Source organism: Panthera uncia, chromosome D2, assembly GCF_023721935.1.
Source record: "Panthera uncia isolate 11264 chromosome D2, Puncia_PCG_1.0, whole genome shotgun sequence".
NCBI classification, from domain to species: domain Eukaryota; kingdom Metazoa; phylum Chordata; class Mammalia; order Carnivora; family Felidae; genus Panthera; species Panthera uncia.
The window spans coordinates 84972637-84998647 of NC_064818.1; the positions used below are offsets into that span (position 1 = coordinate 84972637).

Sequence of the window (26011 nt, forward strand, 5' to 3'; positions counted from 1 at the left end):
CCTGGAAGCTGACCTGGGCGAGTGGACCCTCCCACCCGCACTGTCCCTCTTGAGGAGTCAGGCCACTGTAGGGGGAAGGGTCCCAAGATAGACTCATTTTGGGACCGCCTGCCCATTTATTTAGTTCTATCTTCTCTGGCCCTTATGGGACCCCTTGCAAGATGTGGAAGATTCCATGGGATTTGAGTGGCCCTCACACTGCACAGCCGGGAGGGCCTGATGCCCCTGCATGCATAGCTCCAGGGGCACAGGAAGGCGGGAGATTTGGGGCCGGAGAACTGCGAGAGCCCCGGATAGGTCTCTTTTTAGTCTTTGTAGCCGTAATCTTGAGCGGTGAAAAAGGTTTCTAAACGAGGCTTGTCCTGGAGTCAAGGCTGAGCAAAACAGCCCAATTCTCCGGGTCAGGACCCAGTGCCCCGGGCAGAGTGCTGGGCTGCAGGGGCAGAGTGAGGGCTCACGAGCAGTGCAGTGGACTCAGGCCCTGGTGCAGCCTGGCAGCGGCCTGTGCCCACCTGAACTCTGGAGGTGGCAGCTGAAAAGCATGCTGGGCCCCAGGAGATGGGGTCACGGGGGCCCTGCTGCGAAGACTGCTTCTTCCAGGACCCACAGTGGCCCCACTCCTGGGACCTGAGGGTGGGGAGGGGACTGGCCTGTCTGCTGGGGTTGGCTTTTGCCCGAACGTTCACCACACAGCTGCATGGCTGCAAAAGGCGGGGGCTACAGCCCGACCAGGTGTCCTGTGGCTGTGGCTGGAGCTTGGTCACTTTGTTATCGATTGGCACTGTTGGGGGTAGCTTTGCTGACTGCACTGTGGGTCTGGGGAGGGGACGCAGCCAAGGGACCCCCAGCCCATCAGGAGCCAGGGTGACTGTTCCAGGGGCTGGTTCAGGTAGTGAGTGTGCACACACGTGTGAGCACAGGCCCGTGCGTGTGTGTGTGTGTGGTGTGCACAGGTGTGAGATTCTGTGTGGGTGGTGTGTGCACCTGTGCATGGCAGGGGGTAGGAGGGGCGCAGGCAGAAAACTGCAGGGGTCGCTGTGACTCCTGAGTGCAGTCCTCCCGGGGTGGACCCAGGGTCTGGACACTGTCGGGGAGAAGCCTTGCTCTGGGCTCCATGCTTGTGCAGTCACTTCTTGCCTCTGCCCAGCTGCCCCCTCGGACACTCACTGGGTGCTGTGGGCCCAGAGCAGCCGGCTGGGCAGAGTCCAGCCCTGTTGAGAGGGGTTGGGGGTGGTGCCGAGCTCAGTTCCCATTAAACCCCCTCCTCACTGGTGCCGCAGCCCCTCACTCTCTCATGCAGGCAGCCACCCTCAGGTGCCCCCTCCCCTCCAGCAGGTTCCACCCCCCCCCCCAACAGTGCCACCTGCAGCTTCTTGCCAGGAGGGGGCGCTGGTGATGGAGCTGTTTGCAATTCCACACGTCAGGGCCTCCTGGCTGCCGGGTTCCCAGCTAACGAATAATCCAGGGTGACAGCCCCAGGCAAGGAGAGCAGGGTCCCCATGGGCTTCCTCTGACCGTTGTTGTGCTGGGTGTGTGTGGGGGGCTTTACTGGGCACAGAGGTAAGAATGTTTTCCTAGGAATCAATCTGGTTTGTCGGATGAAAATGCTAAAAATTAAGCCATACGCAATTTCATTTGTGAAAACGTGACAATTCCTGTCCTTTCCCTGGCCTCTTGAGTCTAGAATAAGGACCCCTCCCACAAGGTGACAAGGAGTCTAGAATGAGGAGATGTTCCCCCTCCCTAGGTGGCAAGCAACTGATAACCTGGGTCCAGTCTCCTGAGCGGCTTCCCCCCAAGAGGGCGAGGTCCACGGTCATCCGTGGTCCACGGGCTCCCACAGGGACACCAGGCCTGGCTGGAACACTGGGATTAGAGACGAGGTGAGTGGACCCCAGGGAGAGGGGAACGGGCCGGGCCCCTCCGTTCCTAGGCCTCAGTGAGGGCTTGGGGTAGGAGGTCCCTCGTACTGGCGAGGGTGGTCCGTGTCCGGGCCGCCTTCATGGCCTGGGGCCGCAGCCAGAACCTCTCCACATTCGTCCTACTGGGCTTCCCGGGGCCACGGGGCCTGCAGACCTGGCTCTTCCTCCTCTTCCTGGTCGCGTATGTGCTCACGGTGGCCGGGAACCTGGCCATCATCTCCCTGGTCGGGGCGCACCGGCGCCTCCAGACGCCCATGTACTTCTTCCTCTGCAACCTCTCCTTCCTGGAGATCTGGTTCACCACGGCCTGTGTGCCCAAGGCCCTGGCCACGTTCGCCTCGCACAGTGGAGCCATCTCCTTGGCCGGCTGCGCGGCGCAGATGTACTTTGTCTTCTCGCTGGGCTGCACCGAGTACTTCCTGCTGGCCGCGATGGCTTACGACCGCTACCTGGCCATCTGCCTGCCGCTGCGCTACGGCAGCACCATGACGCCTGGGCTCTCCGCCCGCCTCGCTCTGGGCTCCTGGCTGTGCGGCTTCTCCGCCATCACCGTGCCCGCTGCCCTCATTGCTCGCCTCTCCTTCTGCCGCTCCCACGTCATCAACCACTTCTTCTGTGACATCGCGCCCTGGATCGTGCTGTCCTGCAGCGACACGCGGGGTGTGGAGCTGGCGGCCTTCGGCATTGCCTTCTGTGTCATCCTGGGCTCCTGCTTTGTCACGCTGCTCTCCTACGCCTACATCGTTGCCACCATCATCAGGATCCCGTCGGCCCGGGGCCGGCACAGAGCCTTCTCCACCTGCTCCTCCCATCTCACCGTGGTCCTCATCTGGTACGGCTCCACCATCTTCCTGCATGTGAGGACCTCGGTGGAGAGCTCGCTGGACCTGACCAAGGCCGTCACGGTGCTGAACACCGTTGTCACTCCCGTGCTGAACCCCTTCATATACACCCTGAGGAACAAGGACGTCAGGGAGGCTCTGCGGAGGTCGGTGCAGCGGAAATGAACCCTCCGAGCCCACACAGTGGGACCGGGCCATCGGACTGCCCCGTCTGTGGGAGCCAGCGCTCAGCATCGCTCTCTGCACGGGCTGGAAACAGCATCCTGATGTCCCAGTGTGGGCGGGGGCTCTTGGGAGGCAGGGGGCTCGGGAAGGGTGCTTGGCAGTGTGGGAGGGGCCCTCCCATCCCGGCCTCAGGGGGTCTCCGCCCCTGTCACAGGCTTGGGGGTGCCCCCGGGGTCCAGACACAGATTGTGGAAGCGAAATGAGGACACGACGCCCGGGGAAGCACTATGTGCCCTGGCACATAGCCGCTGCCCACCAGTACTGGGCGCTGGACCAGCCCGTGAGCCCCCAGCCCGGTCTGGGTCCCGGGGCACTGAGAGCTGTCTTGTCAGTGAGGGGTGGGCTGTCTGCCCTTGGGTTTTTCCCCACTGCTAACACATGTGGCTTCCTGAGTCTGCCCTCATTGGTGGCACACAGACTCTCGTTTGGAGTCAGCGTGTGGGTTTGCCTCAGAGCACCCCCCTCAGGGCTCACCTCCTCCTGGGGTCTGCACTGTGGGACGCACCCGTGTCAAAGGGAGGGGGTCTTGGTTCGGCCTCTGAGTGGCTCAGTGGTGTGAGGTCCTCGGGGTCTGGAACCTCTGTGGGAGGCCTGGTCTGACGCGACAGCCCATCATTACATATTCTCAGAGCAGCAAGCGCAGGCTCCGAATCCAACCCTCTGCTGGCGTGACTTGGGCAAGTCACATAACGACTCTGTGTCTTTGTCTACGAATGGAGACTGCACGTGCGCAATCCCATGGGGCCCTGATGAGTATGTGGGGAGCCCGTGTGTCCGGGGCCCGACGGGAGCAGGTGCTCGGGAGGTGCTGCTGGTGGCACCCATACTCAGCAGGCCAAGGGACGCCACGTCCAGGGTGTTTATTCTCTGCAGTGACCCTGTGCCCACAGTACCGGTAAGCATCTGCCCAGGGGGTTGAGGAGACATCTCCCAACAGTGGGAAGGTGGGGTTCCCAGACGCCCCGTGGGCCCAGGGCCAGAGTAAAAGTATACTGCCTCTCTCCGACTCGTCCACTTGGTCATCTGTAGCTAATGATGCTCGTGAAGCCTGTGCTTTTGTGACGTTATCTCCGAATCATGAATTAAAGCGTGTCTGCATATAACCGGCTCATGCCTTTGCTAGAGGGGTGTGGTCAGTTAGAACACTTCACGTCAGCATGGTGTGTCCACAGCCTCGGAACCCGGGTGAGAGACCAGCCGGGGCAGGGCAGGGAGGGGGGCCAAGGTCCTGTAACTTCATTGCTGTGGCATCGGAGGCCCAGAGAGGCTGACCGACCCCCTCAATGCCACACAGAAGGGTCAGCACAGCCAGAAACCACTTCAGTGGGCCAGCCGCTTGCTTGGAGGGGATCTCGTTCTCTTGCTCTCTCATCGAGGCCTCACTGTCGATGCTTCTCCCCAGAGGCAGAGGCTGTTTCGATGGATGAACTTCAAGAGCACCAGTCGGGGCAGGGGATCCACCAAGGCTCCTCCACGCCCCACCCTACCTCCGTGCCCCACCGCCCCCACCCACACGTCCCTCCCCTCTGGTCCCTCCCCTCTGGTCCCATGTCCTCAGCCAGTCAACCTCCAGAGGGTCCTCGGCTCAGGCAACTGGACTCTGGCCCTTGCTTGTCCCTCACCCGCCCCGGGTAGCGCTCCAGGCGGATGCCCTGGTCGGCGTGGCCCTGGGTGTGGCCGCAGGCAGAGGTCCTTGCCCATGTAGGCTTGACCTTATCAAGCCACCAGCAAATGCTTCTTGTCCCTGCCCCTGTCAAGGGTTTCCCTGGGCTAAAGACCCAGAGCAGGGGCGGCACAGCTCCCCTCCTTCTGGAGACACAGTGCGCTCCGTCCGCACCTGCTTTGCTGGGCCCCAGAGCAGGTCTGGGACGGCCCTCCGCCCCTCCAGGCTGTGGGTGCCACGGCCTCGGATCCCCAGTCGCGGGGGCACCTCTCCTCCTGGCGCGGGGGGCACCCTCCTCCTGGCTCAGAGCCACTCTGGGGGCCCCCTCATTGGGAACGCGCCAATCCTTTAGCGTCCCCTCTCTGGATTAGGAATTAGGCGGTTTCTGGAGGCCTGAAGGGAATGCTGTGTTCCATTATCGGCCGGTGTGAGGGCCGGGCTGCAGGCCTGAGGTCGGGCCTGGTGGGCTTGGTGGGTACGAAGCGCTTCCGGCGGTTCCCCGGGGAAGAGGGGTGCAGGGTGTCCTGGGGACCAGGGAGGGGGCTCCAGCTGGGGCTTCTCCGTCCAACTTCTGACCTCCCCAAGCCTCGGCTTTCTCATGGCAAATGGGGTGATGCTCACGGTGAGGACCGCCAGCTGTCGGGGGTGGGGGTTCATACCCGCAAGGTGCTCTATGCGTTTATCACTGAAGGGTTTTTGTGCAGTTTTTGTGACCCAACGAGTCACGCGAGGACAAGGCCACCTCAGTGACCTGGTGCTGGACACACCTTCCTCAGGGGAGTTTGGGTTTCAAAACCGAGGTCCAGCAGGAGGGGGGCAGGGGTCAGGGAGCAACATTAGAGCAGCTCAGGGAACAGTTTGAACCTGAAGCTCTTTGAAATGCGGGTGCTGCGGTGTAAGCCAGGGTCCCTGCCCTGCTCACACTCACCTGGGCCGCTGTCAGCACAACAGGGTGCCCCGGACAGAAGCCCTGCCCTCTGGGCCCGGCCGGTCTTGGCTCTGAGGGTCTCAGGGTCCTCAGTAAGTCAGTGAAGGAGAACCAGCTTTTAACATTTCCTGCTTTTTAATCCTTTCCTTTCTTCTTACGGGATTTTTTTTTTTTTTTTTTTTTTTTTTTTTTTTTTTTTTTTTTTAATGATTTTTAAGATAATAGACTTTAAGGGCACTTTTAGGTTTACAGAAAAATCGACCAGGGATGTAGAGCTCCCATATACCCCTCCCTCAGTTTTTCCTTATTAGCATCTTGCATTAGTGTTGAGTACGTTCATTACAATTGATGAACCAATATTAACACATTATTATTAACTAAAGTCCATAATTTACATCAGGGCTCACTCTGAGTGTTATACGTTCTATGGGTTTTGGCAAACGCACCTGTAATGTGTCCGCCATTACAGAATCGCACGGAGCAGTTTTACTGCCTAAAATCCTGTGTGCCACGTGTTCGTCCTCCCTCCCTCCTTCTTGAACCCCTGGCAAGCTCCGATCTTTTTATTTTCGCTATAGTTTTATGTCATATAAGTGGAATTGTGCAGGATGGAGCCTTTCCAGATTGACCTCTTTCCCTAAGCAATATGCATATGTTTCCTCCATCTCCTTTTGTGAGTCGATAGCCTATTTCTTTTTTATTACGGAATAGTATTCCATTGTCTGGATGGACCACAGTTTACTTATTCTCATCTATTCAAGAACATGTTGGCTGCTTCCTGATTTCGGCAATTATGAATGAAGCTGCTATAAACATCTAGATGTAGGTTTTTGTTAGATGTGTTTTCAAATTACTTGGGTACATACCTAGGAGTGTGATTGCTGGATAGTATGGTAGGGCCATGTTTTAAGTTTTGTAAGAAACTGGCCAACTGTTTTCCAAAGTGGCTGTACCGTTTTGTATTCCTTCCAACAATGAACTAGAGTTTCTGCTGCTCTGCATCTTTGCCAGCATTAGTGTTCTCAGTGTTTTGGATGTTAGTCTTTCTACCAGTGTATAGTGGTATCTCATGGTTGTTAATTTGCAATCCTTAATAAGCATCTTTGCATATATTTATTTTCCATCTGTGTATCTTCTTTGGTGGGGTGTCTGCTCATATCTCTTGCTCATTTTTAAATTGGGTTGTCTGTTTTCTTATTGTTGAATTTTAAGTGTTCTTTGTGCCTTGTGCATTTTGGATACAAGTCTTTTATCCATTGGATGTCTTTCACAGAGCAGAAGTTTTAATCTTAATGAAGTCCAACTTATCAACTTTTTCTTTCATGGTTTGTGTTTTTGGTGTTATACCTTAATAAGTCATCACCAAACCCCAGATCACCTCAATTTTCTCTTATGTTACCTTCTGGAAGTTCTATAGTTTTGCATTTTACATTGAGTTCTAGGATCTATTTTGAATTAAGTTTTTTGGTGCAAGGTGTAAGGTCACTGTCTACATTTTTTTTTTTTTTTTGCATGTGGATGTCCACTTGTTCCAGCACCATTTGTTGAAGAGACTGTCCTTTCGCCATTGTATTGTCTTTGCTCCTTTGTCAATGATTAGTTGCCTGTACTTACAGGAGTCTGTTCTGTTTCAGTGATTGATTAGTCTGTTCTCTCACCAATACTGTGCTGATTACTTTAGCTTCACAGAAGTCTTGAGGTCGGATGGTGTCCGTCATCTGACTTGGTCTTTCTTCAGTATTGTGATGGCTACACTTTAGAATCAGTTGTTGATGCCTACAAATTAACTTGCTGGGATTTTGGTTGGATTACATTGAATTTATAACTAAAATTGGGATGAATTGGCATCTTGACAATATTGAGTCTTCTTATGCATCAGCATGGAATATCTTTCCATTTATTTAGATTTTCTTTGATTTCTCTCATTGGAGCTTTATAGTTTTCCTCATATAGATCTTATATGTATTTTGTTATATGTATGTGTTATATGATTTATAACTAAGTATTTCATTTTTGCCAATGGAAATGCTATTGTGTCTTACATTTCAAATTCTATTTGTTTATTGCTGATATATAAGTAATATATAAAAGAAACTGAATTGTATATTGAATTTGTATTTTGCAACTTTGTTGTAATTACTGTTTAATTACAAGAGTTTTTTGTCATTTTTTGGATGGGATTTTCTACAAAGACAATCATGTCATCCTAGAAAAATTTTCTTTCTTCCCTCCCAATCTCTATACTTTTATTTCCTTTTCTTATCTTATCACATTAGCTTAGTCTTTCAGTATGATGCTGAATTTAAGTAGTGAGATAGGACATACTTGCCTTTTTTCCGGTTTCAGGAGGGGAAATATCTAGTTTCTCATCATTAAGCATGGCGTTAGCTGTAGTTTTTTTTTGTAGGAAAATTGAGGAAATTCCCTTCCATTCCTAGTTTGCTGAGTTTTCATCATGAATGGATATTGGATTTTTTCAAATGCATTTTCTGCATCCATTTATATGATCATACGACTTTTTGTCTTTAGCCTTTGGATGTGATGGATTACGTTAATTGGTTTTTAGAGGTTCCATCTTGCATACCTGGAATAAATCCCACTTGATTGTGGTGTATAGTTTTTTTTAAAAGAGAAATTGTTGGATTTGATTTACTAATATTTTTTGAGGATTTGTATACCTATGTTCATGACCTGTATTCCATAGTTTTTCTTTCCTGTAATGTCTTTGTCTGGTTTTGTTACTAGGGTAATGCTGCCTTTATAGAATGAGTTATGAAGTTTTCCCTCTGCTTTTAGTTTCTGGAAGAGCTTGTAGAGAACTGGAATCATTTCCTTCTTAAGTGTTTGGTAGAACTTATCAGTGAAACCATCTGGGTCTGGGGCTTTTTCTTCTTGAAGATTATTAATTATTGATTCAATTTCTTTAATAGATATATGAACATTTTTAAGGGGACAAATAACCTTCCTTTTTCTCCTTATTAGTAAAGCATATATGCTCATTGTAAGGGTGGTTAAGAAATGACCATATCCATGGTTTCGTATAGGTTGTTTAAAATGCTTTTCTAAGTATATCCTCACTTTTATAAAAATGTGATCACAGGACACCAAAGTTTGCAACCGAAATTTCCATTTAATATATATATGACTATATATTTTCATATCAACAAATAACAGTTCTAAGTCTTATTTTTAATTAGCAGTTATCATCCAAGTAAATGATATACCATAATTTATTTCACCAGCTTCCTACTAATTGGCATTTAGAGGATCTCCATGTTTTTCCTTTATAGACGACACTGCAAATAACGTGCCCGAATGAGCCTCTTTGCAGCCATGCTTGATTCCTTGCCAAATTACTGCCTTGCATCAAAAGGCTGTGTCAGTTTACACCCCACAGTATGAGCGGGTCTGTCTCCTGTGCTGTGCTATTGACCCAGTGAATGTGAACAACAAAAATCCCTTACATGTGGTCTGGTCACTACATTTTATAGATCACATCATCTCATTTCATGCCCATGGCTTCCTTGAAAAGTAGACCAGGTAAGGTTTTATCATCTTGTTTTCCACACAAGGTAAGACCAGGCAGAGGTCACCACAGCCAGCCAGTCTGCAAAGCTGTACCCAGACCTTCACCCTCAGACTTCATCACCTAGCTCACTACTCCTCCCTCCTCTAGAAAACAAACAAATTTAGTTAAAAGTTCTAGAAACCTATCCTCTCTCATCACCTTAGTCACACTAATATGTACAAACATTGTGGTGTGGTTGTTCTGGGTCCTGGTTCCTCTCTGTGACCTGTGTTTCCTTATCTCTCTGTGTTCTTGATGTGCTGTCCCCACTCTCAGGAGCACCCTTTCCTCTTGTGCTGGCTCCATATTCTTTAGGCCTCAGCTCTTGGGTTGTCTCCCTCATCCTGTGCTCCCAGGAGCCCCATGTCCATTCCTTGGGCACCTGAGGCAACCAAAAGCCTCAGGGTCAGCTGCCCCTTAACACATCAGGGTTACTCATGCTCATGGCATGCCGTCTGCCTCTGGGCTACCCTAAAGGTTGGCCTGTGGCTGTAGAACTCCACTGGTTTTTGAGGAAAGCCCCACCCAAATGCAACTTGGGTGACCCAGATCTTGAGCTGGACTTTTTGCCTTGTGGACTTGGCTATGTCTGGATTTGGTTTTTCTTTCAACCATCTGGTCATGGTGGCCATTTCTGAGCCTGTGATTAAGGTGCACTCTCTCCTAAAGCTGTTCAGGTGACTCCTGACTCCATCCTAAGCCACCTTTTCCTGGCAAAAGGATGTTGTAGTGTTTATCTGTCAGTGTTGATTCCCCCTACACTGTAAGCTCCTTGAGAACAGAGGCCAGTGGCTATTATCTGTGTCCCTACCATTAGCACTGTCATCTGCTCACTCACCAGTCCAATCACCCACCTACTATCCATCCGTCTACCCACCATCTATCTACCCACCATTTTTCTACATACCTACCATCCACCCATCCATCCACCCACTAATCCAGCCAGCCATCTGCCTACCATACATTCACCCATCTATTCATACATCTGTTGACCCACCCAAGCCCTCCTTTTCTTCCAACTTTTTGATTCCTTCCCTTTCCCCTCCCCCCTTTCCTCTTCCACAGAGGGAAGGAATGTCTCCAAGGTGTTTGAGGAGCAGCTACGGAGCCTATGTGTCTAGAGTGAGGTGATAGAAGAGTGTAGTAAGAGAAGGTGATATCAGGAATGGAGGGGATCCAGGTTATGCAGAACCTTGCAGGTCCTGATGAGGACCTTAACTGTGCTCTGAATGAGCTGGGAGCTCTTAGGGGTTTGAGTAGAGGAGTGATGAGATTTTGAATATGTAGAAGAGACACTGTAGTGTGGAAACAGGGAGTGCCGTTGGGAGGCCATTGCAATAATCCAAGTGAGAGGTGGTGGTGATGGCAACGGTGGAAGAAGAAGCCACTGGGGTCTAGATATATTCTCAGAGTAGATCCAATACAACTGCTGTTGGGATGTGAGGGAAAAAGAAGGGCCAAGAGTGACTCAGGGTTTTGGCCTGAGCAACTAGAAGGATAGAGTCCATCAGTAGAGGTGGAAAAAGCTGTGGATAGAGCAATTTTGGAGGGAATTTCAAGGGCTCTACTTTGGACACATCAAGTCTGTGAGATGAGGAGATGTCTGAGTGGAGATGGTCAGTGAGTAGCTGGACACAGGTCTGGACCTCCGGGGAGAGCCTGGACAGTGGTACTTATATGAGAATGTTGCAGCAGAAGTCACAAGACTGGGTGAGACCCCAGAGGAGGGGCTGAGGAGAGAAAAGAGAAGTTGGATGATGAGCCTGAGCCCTTCTGATGCTAAGAGATCAAGAGCGTGATGGCACCAGCCCAGGGAACCGGGAAGAGCAGGCACGAGGGAGGCAGAGAGCCAGGTGCTACTGATAGTGCCTTCCCACCTTCATCTGGACCTTTGGCTTCACTGTGGGAGAGGCCACATGGCTGTGACAGAGTAATTTGGGTGAGGTGGTGGGGACAGAGGCTTGGGAGAGGGTGAGCAGAGAGTACACACTGATACTCCATCAAGGAGCCAGGAGGTGGCAACAGCTGAAGGAGGAAGTGAGGTGAACCTATGGGGACAGCATCACATTTGATGGAAAATGCCTGGTATTGTGGAACAAGAGAAGGTAAATTCTGGAGTGACCTCACATCAGGTGAGAGTGGCCATCAGAAGAGGTGCTTTGTGGGGCATCCTGGATCACTCAAGCCCTAGGTTGAAGGTGAGAATTTTGAGGCTTTGGGGCTATTTCAGTAATTCTTTGAAGACCAGGGGGCAATGTGGGGCCTGTCTACCCTGGATCTGTAGACATAGAGTTCCTGTGCTCACCCTCAAGAGGAACTTAGAATGAACAGCTTGGCTGGAACTGAGTTTGGAGCTTGGCTGCAGCTTCCTCCCCAGGAGGATGCTGTCCAGGAGATGCCAGCTCCTCGTAGGCAGCAAGGGCCCTGGGCACCCTGAGTCTGTGACACTTCTGTGCCTCCTGGGCTGTTCTCCAACACAGCACAGCTCATGCTGAGCTGGGGCTGTCTGCCCGGCCTCTGCCCCCTGCCTGACCTGCTTCACCCAAGGGGGTGTGTTTTAGCTTGAGCCCTGTTTCTGAGAAAAAGTTTGTGTTCTTCAGGCAATTGGGGACTCCTTAATAAACCTCTTGGTACCCAATCAAAGTTTACAGTTCCAGCCGACTTTGATGGGAGAAGTTTTAACAGCTGGGAGACCAAAGTACTGTCTTCCCAGGGGCATCATTAAAAAGAAGGTGGGTGGGCTGCCGGAGGCTGAGCAGCCAATGGGGGGACATGACTTCTCAGGCCCCAGCTGATGACAAATTGGGTGGTTCTGGCTTGTTAGGCACAGGGAGATGTGGGACCTGGGACTCTAGGGCATCATCATGAGCGTGATGAAGTCTATCCCAGTTACTAACGACACCAAATTCACTCAGAGGAGTTCGGCTCAGAGGAGGCAATTAATTTTAAACAATTATGTTGTTGGACACAGCCTCCAGAGAGTGGGGTGGCTGCAGCAGGAGGCAGAGCCAGGAGAGGGGGCGCTGTGGGAGATGAGGTGTGTTGACTGCTTCCCGGCCTCAGCAGACGTTGGATTCCCCGGTTTGCGTGGAATTTTCCTGCAAGGACCCTGGCTGCCACACTCAGTTGGGACAGGGTCTGCAGGCTGCCCCAGAGCATCATGCAGTGTGGCTGCGACCTTAAACACCAGCAGGCTGCACATCATAGCAGGTCTCCAACACTTCCCCACCTGCACCCAGAACACAGTCACGCCAGGCAAAGGGCTGCTTGTTCACCCCTTTTGATTTCTAGTAAGCTATGTAAGTATGTGGCAAACAAAACTTTGACAGTCCTTTGCACTTACTATTTATTTATTTATTTATTTATTTATATCGGGGTCTGATTGACAGGTAACATTATATTAGTTTTAGGCATACAACATCATGATTTGATATTTGTGCATACTGAGAAATGATCACCACAAGTTTAGTTAACATCCATCACCACACATAGTAACAACTTTTTTTCTTGTGATGAGAACTTTTAACATCCACTCTCTCAGCAGCTTTAAAAAATACAACACAGTGTGACCCAATGTAGTCACCGTGTTGTGCACTAGATCCAGTGTGCAAACTCTTTATTGAATCATAAAATGCATAAATAAAAGTGCCCAAACCTTAGGTGTATAATTTGATGAGTTATTTGAAATATTTGAAATATCTGAAAGAGACAGCGCATGTGAACAGGGGAGGGGCAGAGAGAGAGGGAGAGAGAGGAATTCCCAAGCAGGCTCCAGGGCTTGAACCCACAACTGTGAGATCATGATCTGAGCTGAAGTCAAGAGCCAGACACTTAACTGACTGAGCTACCCAGAGACCCTTGATGAATTCTTAGAAACAGCACACACGTATTAAACCAGCACCCTGATGAGAGCCAGATAGACCCCATGGCCCCCAAACGTAACCATGATCTTAACCACCTACCACCACAGATTAGTTTTACCTGTTTTTGTCTTTAAGCGAAACCACATGATGTGCTCTTGTGTATGTGGCATTTTCCCTCAACATCATGGAAGGATGACTCTCTCAGGAGTCGTGTACAGCTGAAATTCATTCCCATTGCACGAACAGATCACGATTCACCACTCAACTGTTGATGGACATTTAGGTTGTTTCTGTCTTTTGTTTATTATAAGTAGTTCTGTTCTTTCAGGGAGAATATGCATGCATTCCTTTTCTTTTTTTTTTTTAATGTTTATTTCTGAGAGAGAGAGGCAGAGATGCAGAGAGGCGGGGGGTGTGGACAGAGGATCTGAAGTGCGCTCTGCGCTGACAGCAGAGAGTCTGACATGGGTCTTGAACTTGCAAACTTTGAGATCATGACCTGAGCTGACGTTGGATGCTTAACTGACTGAACCACCCAGGTGCTCCCTTTGGGCACATATACAAGAATGGAATCGCTGGGTCATAGGTCTGTGTCTGTTCAGCTTTAGCAGATGAGCAGTCTTTCTGAATGATTGCTGCACCGTCCAGTCCCTTAGGGGGTGTAAGAGCACTCTCTGTCCTCGTCAGCACTTAGTACTGTCTGTCTGCATTTTAGCCATCCTGGAGGATGTGTCACATTGTGGTTTCAACTTACATTTCCTGATGACTATGAAGTTGGGCGTTTCTTCATGCTCATTTGCCACTGGGATATGAGTCAGATCTCTCTTGATCTTGGATTTGAGAGCAGGACGGGGCTTCTGTGGGAACCCGTTGATCCCCACTGACCAGCAGGGCTGCATTGCACCATGCTGTGTTTCCTTGGAGATGGTGGGCCAGGTCAACCTCTTCTTCCCAGCACATCTCCCAAAACCTTTCTGTTTGAAATGCATGTGGTTGGCTAACAAGCTCCTCTTAAATATGAAGAAATGTTGGATGGGGCCACAGAGTTGCTGTGAGCTTCTCTGGGCCACACATCAGGCATTACTCATCACTCGAGGCAGCACAGCCTCGGCCAGGAGCCGGGGTGGGCCCTGCTCCCCGTCTCAGTGGCTCTGTGACCCTGTGCTCCATCTGTCAGCTGTCAGCGGCTCTGTCATCATGCCCATCTGCACAATGAGAGTGACTACCATGTCTGCACTGTGAGGACCTGGGTTCCCCCTCACCTGTCCTGTTGGCAGGACGAAGTGGGGCTAGAGTCTCACTTTGTTGAAGAGACTCATGGTTACATGGTGAGCACAGCGCGGACCCATGACCTGAGTCTCTGTCCACCTACTGTCCCCGACTTGAATGCAGTGACTCAGCCTGGCAGCTGTGAGCGGAGGGGCCACCCTGACAGCCCCCGGGGATACTGTCCACGATGATTTCTACTCTGAAGATGACTGAGTTGCTCTGAATGCAGTTCTTTACTTTTATTTACTTATTTATACTTTAATTTACGTCTGAGTTAGTTAGCATAGAGTGCTATAATGATTTCAGGAGTAGATTCCAGTGATTCATTCCCTACGTATAACACCCAGTGCTCATCCCAAGAAGTGTTTTCCTCAATGCCCCTTACCCATTTAGCCCACCCCCCTCCACAACCCCTCCAGCAACCCTCACTTTGTTCTCTGTACTTAAGAGTCTTTTATGTTTTGTACCCTTCCCTGTTTTTATATTATTTTTGTTTCCCTTCCCTTATGTTCATCTGTTTTGTCTCTTAAAGTCCTCATAGGAGTGAAGTCATATGATTTTTGTCTTTTCTCTGACTGACTAATTTCACTTAGCATAATACCCTCCAGGTCCATCCACGTAGTTGCAAATGGCAAGATTTCATTCTTTTTGATTGCTGAGTAATACTCCATTGTGTGTGTGTGTGTATATATATATATATATATACACCACATTTTCTTTATCCATTCATCCTCGATGGACATTTGGGTTCTTTCTGTACTTTGGCTATTGTCAATAGTGCTGCTATAAACATGGGGGTGCATGTGTCCCTTCGAAACAGCACATCTGTATCCTGTGGGTAAATGCCTAGTAGTGCAATTGCTGGGTCATAGGGTAGTTCTATTTTTAGTTTTTTGAGGAGCCTCCATACTGTTTTCCAGAGTGGCTGCACCAGCTTGCATTGCCACCAGCAATGCAAAAGAGATCCTCTTTCTCCGCATCCTCGCCAACATCTGTTGTTGCCTGAGTTGTTAACATTAGCCATTCTGACAGGTGTGAGGTGGTATCTCATTGTGGTTTTGATTTGTATTCCCCTTTGATGAGTGATGTTGAGCATTTTTTCTGGACACAATTCTTTAAGAAAATATTCCTGGGGCACCTGGGTGGCTCAGTCGGTTAAGTGTCCAACTTTTGGTTTTGGGTCAAGTCATGATCTCATGGCTTTGTGGGATCGAGCCCCCTGTCGGGCTCTGTGCTGGCAGTGCAGAGCCTGCCTGGGATTCTCTCTCTCCCTCTCTTGCTGCCACTTCCCCACTTGTGCTGTCTCTGTCACTCTCAAAATAAATAAGTAAACTTAAAAAAATTAAAAACAAGAAAATATTCCTTTTGGTATAAAGCACCGTTTACTCTATGATTATTACATTAGTTGTTGTGATCACAATCATCACAGTTTCATTCCTGCTGAAGTGAATAGAATGTCTGTACGTGGCTGTGTGCTGTGTGCCTCTGCTCACTGAGCAGCTGGTGAGCCCTGGCTTTGGGCCAGTGGGTCGTTGATGTGGCTCTGACCCCAGGTCACAGGTGTGCCCATCAGCTGGGGTCATGACAGGCAGTGGGGAAACCCTGCTTGTCCCCTGTTGCTTTGATGTTCATATTGCTATACTGTTCATATTAGGTGTAGGTCATCTGGTTGTACAGTGACTGGGTAATAAGGCACCTCAGGTCTTACCAGCTTACTTCGGAAAACAGCACAGCAATATCTTTATCCACTTACCATGTGACCCAGCAATTTCACTCGTAGGTGTTTACCCACGAGGACTGGAACTGGATGTACACACAGATGTTTATGAGTGTGTTTATAGCAGCACTGTTCATGGTAGCCCCAAACTGAATGTGACCCAAGGTCCATCACCTGGATAAGCAGTGTGGGATAGTCACATTGTGGTATCCCACACAGCAACAATAGGTAGAGACGAAAAGAATTACACAGGACAATGTACTGCATGCCTCACGTGCTATTCTAGGAGGGGCAAATCTGAGTGACGGGGAGCTGCTTAGAGGAGACTGGTCTGCATTTTGATAGTATTGATGGCCACACTATTTCATGCAGTTATCATGACGCATCAGACTCTACACTTTACATGAGTGAATTTAATCATATGCAAATAACACCTGAATAAAAACCTCAGTGGCTTAAAATTGCATTGCAATCGCATCGAACAAAAGTCCTCTATTACCCCTCATGAGTCTACAGCTGCAGTTTTCCTGGCTTGGCTGTGTTCACTGAGGCGTGTGTGGGTAGCTGTGGGATGGCTGGGCTCTCTCATGAGCTTGGGGGATGCACTTGCTCTCCTCCAGTCCTGAAGCCATTTGTGACCTAGAACTTTGGAGCTGGATGATGGCAGGTGGTTGTTACGAGGATTTTCACTCTTCCTTTTGTTACCGTGGTGCATCACATTAATGGATATTTGTGCTTTGATCCATCCTTGAATCCCAAGGATAAATCCCTCTATCATGGTGTGTGAGCTATTTCATGTGCCACTGAGTTTGGTTTGATAGTATTTTGTTGAGGATTTTTCTATGTATGTTCATCAGGGATATTGGCCTGTGATTTTCTTTTCTTATAGTGTGTTTGTCTGGCATAAGTATCAGGGTAATCCTAAAATTTACACAAAATCACAAAAGACACCGAATAGCTAAAGCAATCATGAGAAAGAAGAACAAAGCTGGAGGCATCACACGTCCTGATTTCAAAAGCTACAGGGATTAAAACAGTGTGGTCCTGCCCAAATGCAGACATATAGGCCAACAGAACAAACCAGGGAACCCGGAAACAAACTCAGGCAATGGAACTGATCTTCAGCAAGGTTCCAGGAACACACGTGGGTAAGGATAGCCTTCCAAATGTTTTTGGAAAATGAGACCCGCATGTAAGAGGATGAAATTGGACCCTGGTCTTACACATAAATAAGCTCAAAATGGATTAGAGATTCAAATACAGGACTTGAAACTGTAAAACCCCTAGAAGAAAACACAGGGAGAACCTTCATGCCATCAGTCTTGACAGTGATTTCTTGGACATGACACCAAAAGCATAAGCAACAAAAAACAGAAGTAGATGAGTGGGGTGATGTCAAACAACAATCTTCTGAACAGCAAAGGAAAGAACTAAGAGTGAAAAGATTGTCTGCATTTCCACATTCATTGAAACAGTAAAGACACAGAAACAACCTAAGTGTCCATCAACAGATGTGTGGATACACACACACACACACACATACATGCAAATATATAGACACATATACAAATACATCTGTGTATACACATATATACAAATATACATATACACATAGACATACACACATAAAATATTCATATGCGTATTCACACATACATGCAAATATAAACACACATATACACATATACATGCAAATAAACACACATACACACATGTACATGTATACACGCACGCACACACGCACACACACATACACACATGCATACAAACATATACACACATAAAGACATACACACACATATACATGTATATGTGCACACATATGCACACATACACACAGACATAGATACACACATATACTCATATGCACACATGCACAGATGCACACACATGCATACATGTGCATATACACATTTACACACACATAAACACACATATACACAATTCACATATATACACACATACACACGTATACACACATACATACAGTGGAATAGTATTCACCCTTAGAAAAGGACATCCTGCCATACACGACCTCATGGGTGAACCTGGAGGACATGCTAAACAGAACGACCCTACGACCCAGCAAGAGCACTGTTAGGAATTTACCCAATGGATACAGGAGTGCCGATGCACAGGGGCGCTTGTACCCCAATGTTTATAGCAGCACTTTCAACAATAGCCAAATCATGGAAAGAGCCTCAACGTCCACCAACTGACGAATGGATAAAGAAGATGTGGTTTATATACACAATGGAATACTACCTGGTGGTAAGAAAGAATGAAATCTGGCCATTTGTAGCAACGTGGAGGGACCTGGAGGGTATTATGCTAAGTGAAATAAGTCAGACAGAGAAAGACAGATATCGTATGTTTTCACTCATATGTGGAATTTGAGAAACTTAACAGAAGACTGTGGGGGAAGGGAAAGGGAGGAAAAAGAGGAGGGAGGGAGGCAAATCATAAGAGACTCTTGAGCAATGAGAACAAACTGAGGGTTGATGGGGGTGGGGGAGAGGGGAAAGGGGTGATGGGCATTGAGGAGGGCACCTGTTGGGATGAGCCACTGGGTATTGTATGGAAACCAGTTTGACAATAAATTATATTAAAAAAAAATAAGCCAGACACAGAAGGCCAAATACTGCACCATTCCACTTCCATGAAGCACCTAGAAGAGTCCAATTCATAGAAACAGGGTGGAGTGGTGGTTGCCAGGAGCTGGCCAGGGGGACAGGAGCTTGTGGTTCAATGGGCACAGAGTCTCAGTTACACAAGTAAGTTCTAGAGATTTGCTGCATGACACTGCTCACGTTGACAACACTGGGGCATGCACTTGAAAGTTTGAGAAAGGAGAAGGTTGTGGAGGCAGAGCCCAGGGTGGCCCCATGTCTCCTGCTGTATAATGCTTGAGAGTGAGTGGGACCTTTTTCCTTCTTCCAAAGCAAGTTCTTTTTTTTTTAAGTTTATTTATTCATTTTGAGAGAGAGAGAGACACAGAGAGAGAGAGAGACGGAGAGACAGAGATAGTACAAGCGGGGGAAGGGCAGAGAGGGGGAGAGAGAGAGAGAGAGAGAGAGAGAAACCCAAGCAGGCTTCAAGCTGTCAGCACGGAGCCTGATGTGAGGCTCGAACTCATGAACCAAGAGATCATGACCTGAGAGGAAACCAAGAGGCAGATGCTTAACCGACTGAACCCCCCCAGGCACCCCCCCCCAAGCAAGTTCTTTATTGTCCAACCAATCATCAGTTTTTCAATGGGGCCTAGGGCTATACTTGGTACATTGTATTAGACACTGTAAATCACAGTGTCTGTCAATTTGAGGCATACAACCTAAACATTTCTCAGGAATTACTCCATGGTAAAAGTAAAATCTGGACTGGGGCGCCTGGGTGGCTCAGTTGGTTAAGTGTAGACTTAGGCTCAGGTCATGATCCTGCAATTCACGGGTTTGAGCCCCATGATGGGCTCTGTGCTGACAGCCGGGAGCCTGGAGCCTGCTTCAGATTCTGTGTCTCCCTCTGTCTCTCTGCCCCTCCCCAGCTCACACTGTCTCTCTCTCTCTCTCAAAAATAAACAAACAAATAAATAAACAAATCTGGACTTATTTGCCAGAATTACAATGATAATTTTTCAAAGTCAACTTTTTAAAATGTTCATTTATTTTTGAGAGAGAGTTGAGGGCGGAAGGGGAGAGAGAAAGAGATCTGAAGCAGGATCTGTGTCATTAGCGCAGAGCCCAACATGGGGCTCGAACTCATGAACCATGAGACCATGACCTGAGCCGAAATCAAGAGTCAGACTCTCAACCGATTGAGCCACCCAGGTGTTCCTTAAAAGTCAACATTTTAGGGGGGCTTGGGTGGCTCAGTTGGTTAAGCAATCGACTCGATCTCAGCTCAGGTCATGATCTCGCAGTTTGTGAGTTCGAGCCCTGCATCGGGCCTGCACTGATGGCACGGAATCTGCTTGGGATTCTGTCTCTCCTTCTCTGCTATGCTTGTGCTCATTTTCTCGTTCTCTCTCAAAATAAATAAATAAACTAAAAAATGTCCACATTTTATTTATTTATTTATTTATTTATTTTTTAAATGTTTATTTATTTTTGAGAGAGAGGGAGACAGAGAGAGACAGAGCACAAGCAGGGGAAGGGCAGAGAGAGAGGGAGACACAGAATCCGAAGCAGGCTCCAGGCTCTGAGCTGTCAGCACAGAGCCTGACACGGGGCTTGAACTTACGAACTGTGAGATCATGACCTGAGCCGAAGTCGGGCCCTTAACCGACTGAGCTGCTCAGGTGCCCCAAAAAGTCAACAATTTAAAGAAAAACACTGCACCTCACATTTATCCTGGTGTGAAATTTCTTCCTAGTAATACAACTTCATTGTTATCAATAAATAAGTTCTACTTTGTTAAAATTTGCCTTATATTCCCCTTGTCTGTAATTTGAATGAAGGCTTTTTGAAAAAAAAAAAAGACTTTAAAAAGGTTAAGCAGTGGAAATACGTGGGTACAAATGTGGCCAACAGTTTTCTGGGCAAAAAGGCCTCTAGTCTAATGAGTGAACCCAGTTCATCTCCAATTAGCTTTTATTAATATTTTGAGGACAACGTAAAGCACTTGAGAGTGGACAGCAACCAGCAGACATGCAAAGGGGGTGGGACATCACTCTGGTGATGACAGGTTACGTGGAACTCCCTCTGGGTCTGGCCCTGCTGGCCTCGAAGGAGCTGCATGGCCTCAGTGCTGACAGCAGCCAGAAAGAGAATGGGGACCTCAGTCCTGCAGGTGCGAGGAGATGAATTCTGCCAAGAACCTGAGGGAGCTTGGAAGTGGGTCCCACCCCAGTGGAGCCCCAACTGACATCTGACTGCAGTCTGGCGAGACCCTGAGCTGAGGGCCTGTGGAAACTATGAGGTAATAGTTGTGAGCTGCTAATCTGTGATAATTTGTTATCTAGCACTGGAAAACTAATATAGATGGTTAAGGGAAGGATGGTGGAAAGTGAGGCTGAAGATAATGTTAAAATAAGCAATTACTGAAGAGGCTTTTAGGTATGGGCATGAGAGTCATCTGAGACTACTTAAATAGCACTTCTCCAGACTGCACAGGTGCTTTTGGCCACAGGCAGGTGACCCGGGGTGCAGAGGAGAAGCCCCTCCAGAGGCTGGTCCCCTAGAGCCACCCTCAGGAACTTCTCAGGCCTCTTCTGTAAGGCCTGGCCCAGCTGGTTCTGAATGTCTGCAGTAGTGGCAAATGTCCACCTTAGATAGTGACCCACTATCCTGAGTCCAGGACCCTAGGCTGGCAGGTTTTTCTAGCATTGAAGGCACTGTCTCACTGATGTCCACAGAAGCTGCTGGAAAGTCAGCTTCCAGTTCCCTGGGACCATCTGCCCCTCCCCTGGCTGCTTCTAAGAGTTTCTCTCTGTCCTTGATGTCATGTAATTTTGGTGTAATGTGTCTGGGCATCATTTATATTCATTCTGCTCAGCATTCATTGACCTTTATTGAATGTATAGATTTCTATTGCCCATCAGTTTTGGAATATTCTCAATTATGGTCTCTTCAAGTATTGCTCTATACCAGGGGCAAACCTTTTTTTTTTTTTTTCAAGTTTATTTATTTATATTGAGAGAGACCAAGAGAGCGTGAGCAGAGGAGGGGCAGAGAGAGAGGGAGAGAGAGAGATAATCCAATCAGGCTCTGAGCTGTCAGCACAGAGCCCGACGTGGGGTTCGAACCTATGGCACTGTGAGATCATGACCTGAGCCAAAATCAAAAGTCGGCCGCTCAGCCGACTGAGCCACCCAGGTGCCCCAAGACAAGCCTTTTCTGGAAAGGGTCAGAGAGTACATACAGTTGGCTGGCAGGTTTCACTCTTCCTGCCCACCCGTCCTGATGCTTCGCAGGCAACCACCAATCTGCATTCTGTCACCGTTGATCAGTTTGTGTTTTCTAGATTTTTATATATCACACTTTTCCCATTTGACATCATTACTTTGAGACCATCTATGTTGCCTGTGTCAATAGTTCATTCCTGTTTATTGCTGATAAATCCAGTATGTGGATGCACCGTGATTTGTTTCTACACCTTCTCATGGAGCTTTGAGGTGTTTCTGGCTTGGGGCTATCACAAAGAAAGCTGTTATGAACATATAATTACAGGTCTTTGAAAGACATATGCTTTCATTTCTTGTGGGCAAATACCTAAGAGTGTGATGGGGGCCATAGGGTGGGTGTGTGTTTAATGTTTCAGGAAGCTCCACTTTGTTTTCCAAAGTGGTTATGTCATTACATTCCAACCAAGACTAGCGATCTGAAAATATCTTCTCTCAGACTATGGCTTGTATTTTCATTATTTTAACTGTGTCTTTGAAGACCATAAACAAATTTTAAAAAATCTTTATTTATTTTTGAGAGAGAGAAAGACCACGAGTTGGGGGAGGGGCAGAGAGAAGGAGACACAGAATCTGAAGCAGGCTCCAGGCTCTGAGCTGTCAGCACAGAGCCTGACACAGGACTTGAACCCATGAAATATGAGTTCATGACCTGAGTCAAAGTCAGATGCTCAATTGACTGAACCACCCAGGCACCCCCCACCCCCATTAAGATTTAAATTTTGTTGAAGTCCACTTGATGATTTTTTTTCTTTTATGGACTTTGGTTTGCTTTTATGTCTAAGAAATTTTTGCCCAACCCAAGGTAAAAAAGATTTCCTCAAATGTTTTCTTCTAGGAGGTTTAGGTTATATTTAGGTCTATGAGTTTATTAGTATATATGGTGTGAGGTATGGATCAAAGCCTGCTTTGGGGAATAAGATATACCTGAATTTTCCAGTATTATTTGTTGAAAGGACTATTATTTTTCCACTGAATTGCCTTTGCATCTTTGTCAAAAATAAGTTGTCTTTCTCCCTGTTTTTGTATTATTTTTGTTTCCCTTCCCTTATGTTAATCTGTTTTGTCTCTTAAAGTCCTCATATAAGTGAAGTCATATGATTTTTGTCTTTCTCTGACTAATTTTGCTTAGCATAAGACCTTCTAGTTCCATCCACATAGCTGCAAATGGCAAGATTTCATTCTTTTTGATTGCTGAGTAATACTCCATTGTATATATAAACCACATCTTCTTTATCCATTTATCCACCGATGGACATTTGGGCTCTTTCCATACTTTGGCTATTGTTGATAGTGCAGCTATAAACATGGCGGTGGGGGGACAAAACAGAAGAGACTCGAATATGGAGAACTAACTGAGGGTTATGGGAGGGGTTGTGGGAGGGGGGATGGGCTAAATGGGTAAGGGACACTAAGGAATCTACTCCTGAAATCATTGTTGCACTCTATGCTAACTAATTTGGATGCAAATTTAAAAAATAAGAAGTAAAACAAGTTAAAAAAATAAGTTGTCTTTGTATGTGTGGCTCCATTTCTGTAGTCTCTCTACTCTGATCTGCTGATCTCTTTGTCTCTCTTGATGGCAATACTACACCGTCATACCACTGTAGTTTTATAATAAAACTTGAAATCAGTAGTATTAGTTTTCCAAATCTGTGGCTCTTTTTTCAACTTGTTTTGAAAATTCTAGGTCCTTTGCTTCCCATATAAACTTTAGAATCAGTTTGGTAATCTCTAAGAGAAACCTGCTTAGCTTCTGATTGAGAGCGCATTGAATCTATAGATCAATTTGGGGAGGACTGTCACCCTAACATTTCTGAGTGTTTCAACCAGTTAACATGGTTTACATCTCCATTTCTTTAGGTCTTCTTTAATGTTCTAAGCAATATTTTGTAGTTTTGAGAGTACAGTTCTTGCACATTTTTGTAAGATCTACACTTAGCTATTTTATGTTTTTTTGATACTAGTGGAAATGGTATCTGAAAGATATTTTAATTTCCTATTGTTTGTCACTGGTATATAGAAATACAATTGATTTTTGAATAATAAGCTTTATTGTAGATTCCATGAGTTTCCTCTTTGTCCATTATGTCGGCCACGAATAAAGACCATGTCAGAGGTACTGGGTGGTAAACTCGCTGCTCCTGGGCTTTGCACTTGAGTCCTCTCTGCTCTGCCAAGCCCACTCCATGTATCCAGTTTCTGGAGTTTTGTTGCTGCTGTCCTCTCTGTCGTCCTTAGTCTATGGGTTCCTTTCTCATCACTCTGGTGGGATTTAAGGCGGGAAGACGTGATGCTCAATCCACTATCTTTAACTGAAAACTGTGTCCTCACTGGGGCTGGGGGAGGAGACAGAGGAGGCCCTGGAGATGGCCTGTGGCGGGGGGAACGGCCGTCAACGGGACCGCTGGTGGTGAGGCGTTCCAGCCCACAGAGTTCTGTCTCCTCATCTGCTAATGGGTCATCCTGTTTCTTGTGGCTCTGGGGCATGGGGCAGGTCTGGCTCCACACTGCTGCTCAGACAGGAGTAGGGGCCTCCTCCTTGTCTGCTGCAATAGCCCCCAACTTCACAGTGAGCAGAGAGAGGGGTAGGAATATCCGTCTTCCAGAGTCTGAGGAAACAGAACAAATGGAGCATCAGATCAGTCAGTTCTGGCCCCAATGAGGAAGGAGCCAGCTGGATGCTCCCAGTGGATGCCAGGGGCCTCTCTCATGGCCTCCAGTCCTACAGCTGCCTTTCTCCCGGTGCTTGGTCCCTGCACCAGGGCACATGTGGACAGAGCGGCTGGGCCTGCAGGATGCTTCTGTCCACCTGAGGGTGGGGTGCCTGGAACACGTGTATATAGTACATGGACAGACACAGGTGGATACCCGGGGAGCTGGGGCAGTTTAGGGGATGTCTTTCTGTGTGAGCCCCACTTGGAGTCAAGCTTGTGAGAGGGGTCAGGGCAAAGGGGACTGTCCTCCTCAGTGTCCTCGGGTAGGGGCTGGTGAGACCTGGATCACAGGGTCTCAGTAAGGATTTGGGAATTTAACCTGTGGACAACAGGAGTCTGATGGCAGGGTCAAGTGAATGGGTGAGGGGTAGGAGACCAGGGTGGTCCCGGCAGGAGTTCTGCTTGGGGATGGTGTGGAGGGGGACAGAGGCACAGCCCTGTAGGGCTGGCAATGTGGGGTGAGCACAGGTGGATGCCAGTATTACAGCGTGGGGTCTCTCTGTCCCCTTGGAGGGGAAGTCATCCGAATTTGGTGGGAGGGGCCCCTGTGGAGTGGGGGCTGTTGAGAGGCCTGGAGCCCAGGACAGGGTGTGGGGTGGGGGTAGGTGGAGCTTAGGATGAGAATCGTCCCGGACCGGATATGGCCTGGAGAGCAGGGGCCAGCTCAGAGAAGGGTGCCCTTTGCAGCTCTGGGGAGTCTGGTAGGGAGATTCCTCCTGTGGTCCTCGCTCAGAACGGGGAGAGCTGAGGGCTGGGCTCCCTCCCAGCTGAGGCCCTGGCCTATTCCTGCCCAGATGGGCTACATCCCTTTGCCTCAACCCCTCCCTTCTCAAGCTCTTCCCATCAGCTTACTCTGCAACAAGGAGCCCCCTCCCCCCAACAGCCGCCTCCTCTAGCAGCCCCCTCCTCCACCAGTGTTCCTTCAATGCCCTTTCTCCAGCTGACCTGGCAGGTGTGCCCCTTCCAGCACACCCTCTCCCTCTTCCACCTGACAGCCACCTGCTGATAAACCCAGTGGAACAGGTCTGTCCTCACTTGGTGCCTTACGGGGACCTCCCCCCTGGCCACCTCTCTTGCCTCAGGGCTTCCTTGCTGAGGGTGCTTCTCTGCTTCATCCCCGGCTGGTGACCTTCTCGTACTCCTGACGGCGCACCCTCTGTAAGCTGACGACTCTCCAAGTTCTGTTTCTGGTCACTTTTCCCTGGAGCTCCAGAGCCAGGAACCGGGCAACCTCTTGGGCTTTCCAGGGTCCTCCTTCTCAGACCTGCCTGTCTGGGTGGATGGACAGCTGACCACCCAGCCTCAGGTGGCCCAGAGCTCAGGCTCCTCTCTCGGGTGGCTCTGTAGCCTCACAGTCCTGCCCACGGCACCCGTGCCCCCCCGGACCAGGTCCTGCCCACG

The 26011-nt window shown here is 48.6% G+C and overlaps 1 protein-coding gene across 1 annotated transcript; it reads left to right on the top strand.

Moving 5' to 3' along the window:
• Window positions 1-2002: 2002 nt before the first annotated feature.
• Window positions 2003-2929, top strand: LOC125933078 (olfactory receptor 287). The gene has a single exon (XM_049645950.1). It carries the CDS (start codon window positions 2003-2005, stop codon window positions 2927-2929), a length of 927 nt encoding a protein of 308 aa, XP_049501907.1.
• The last annotated feature ends 23082 nt before the right edge of the window (window positions 2930-26011 follow it).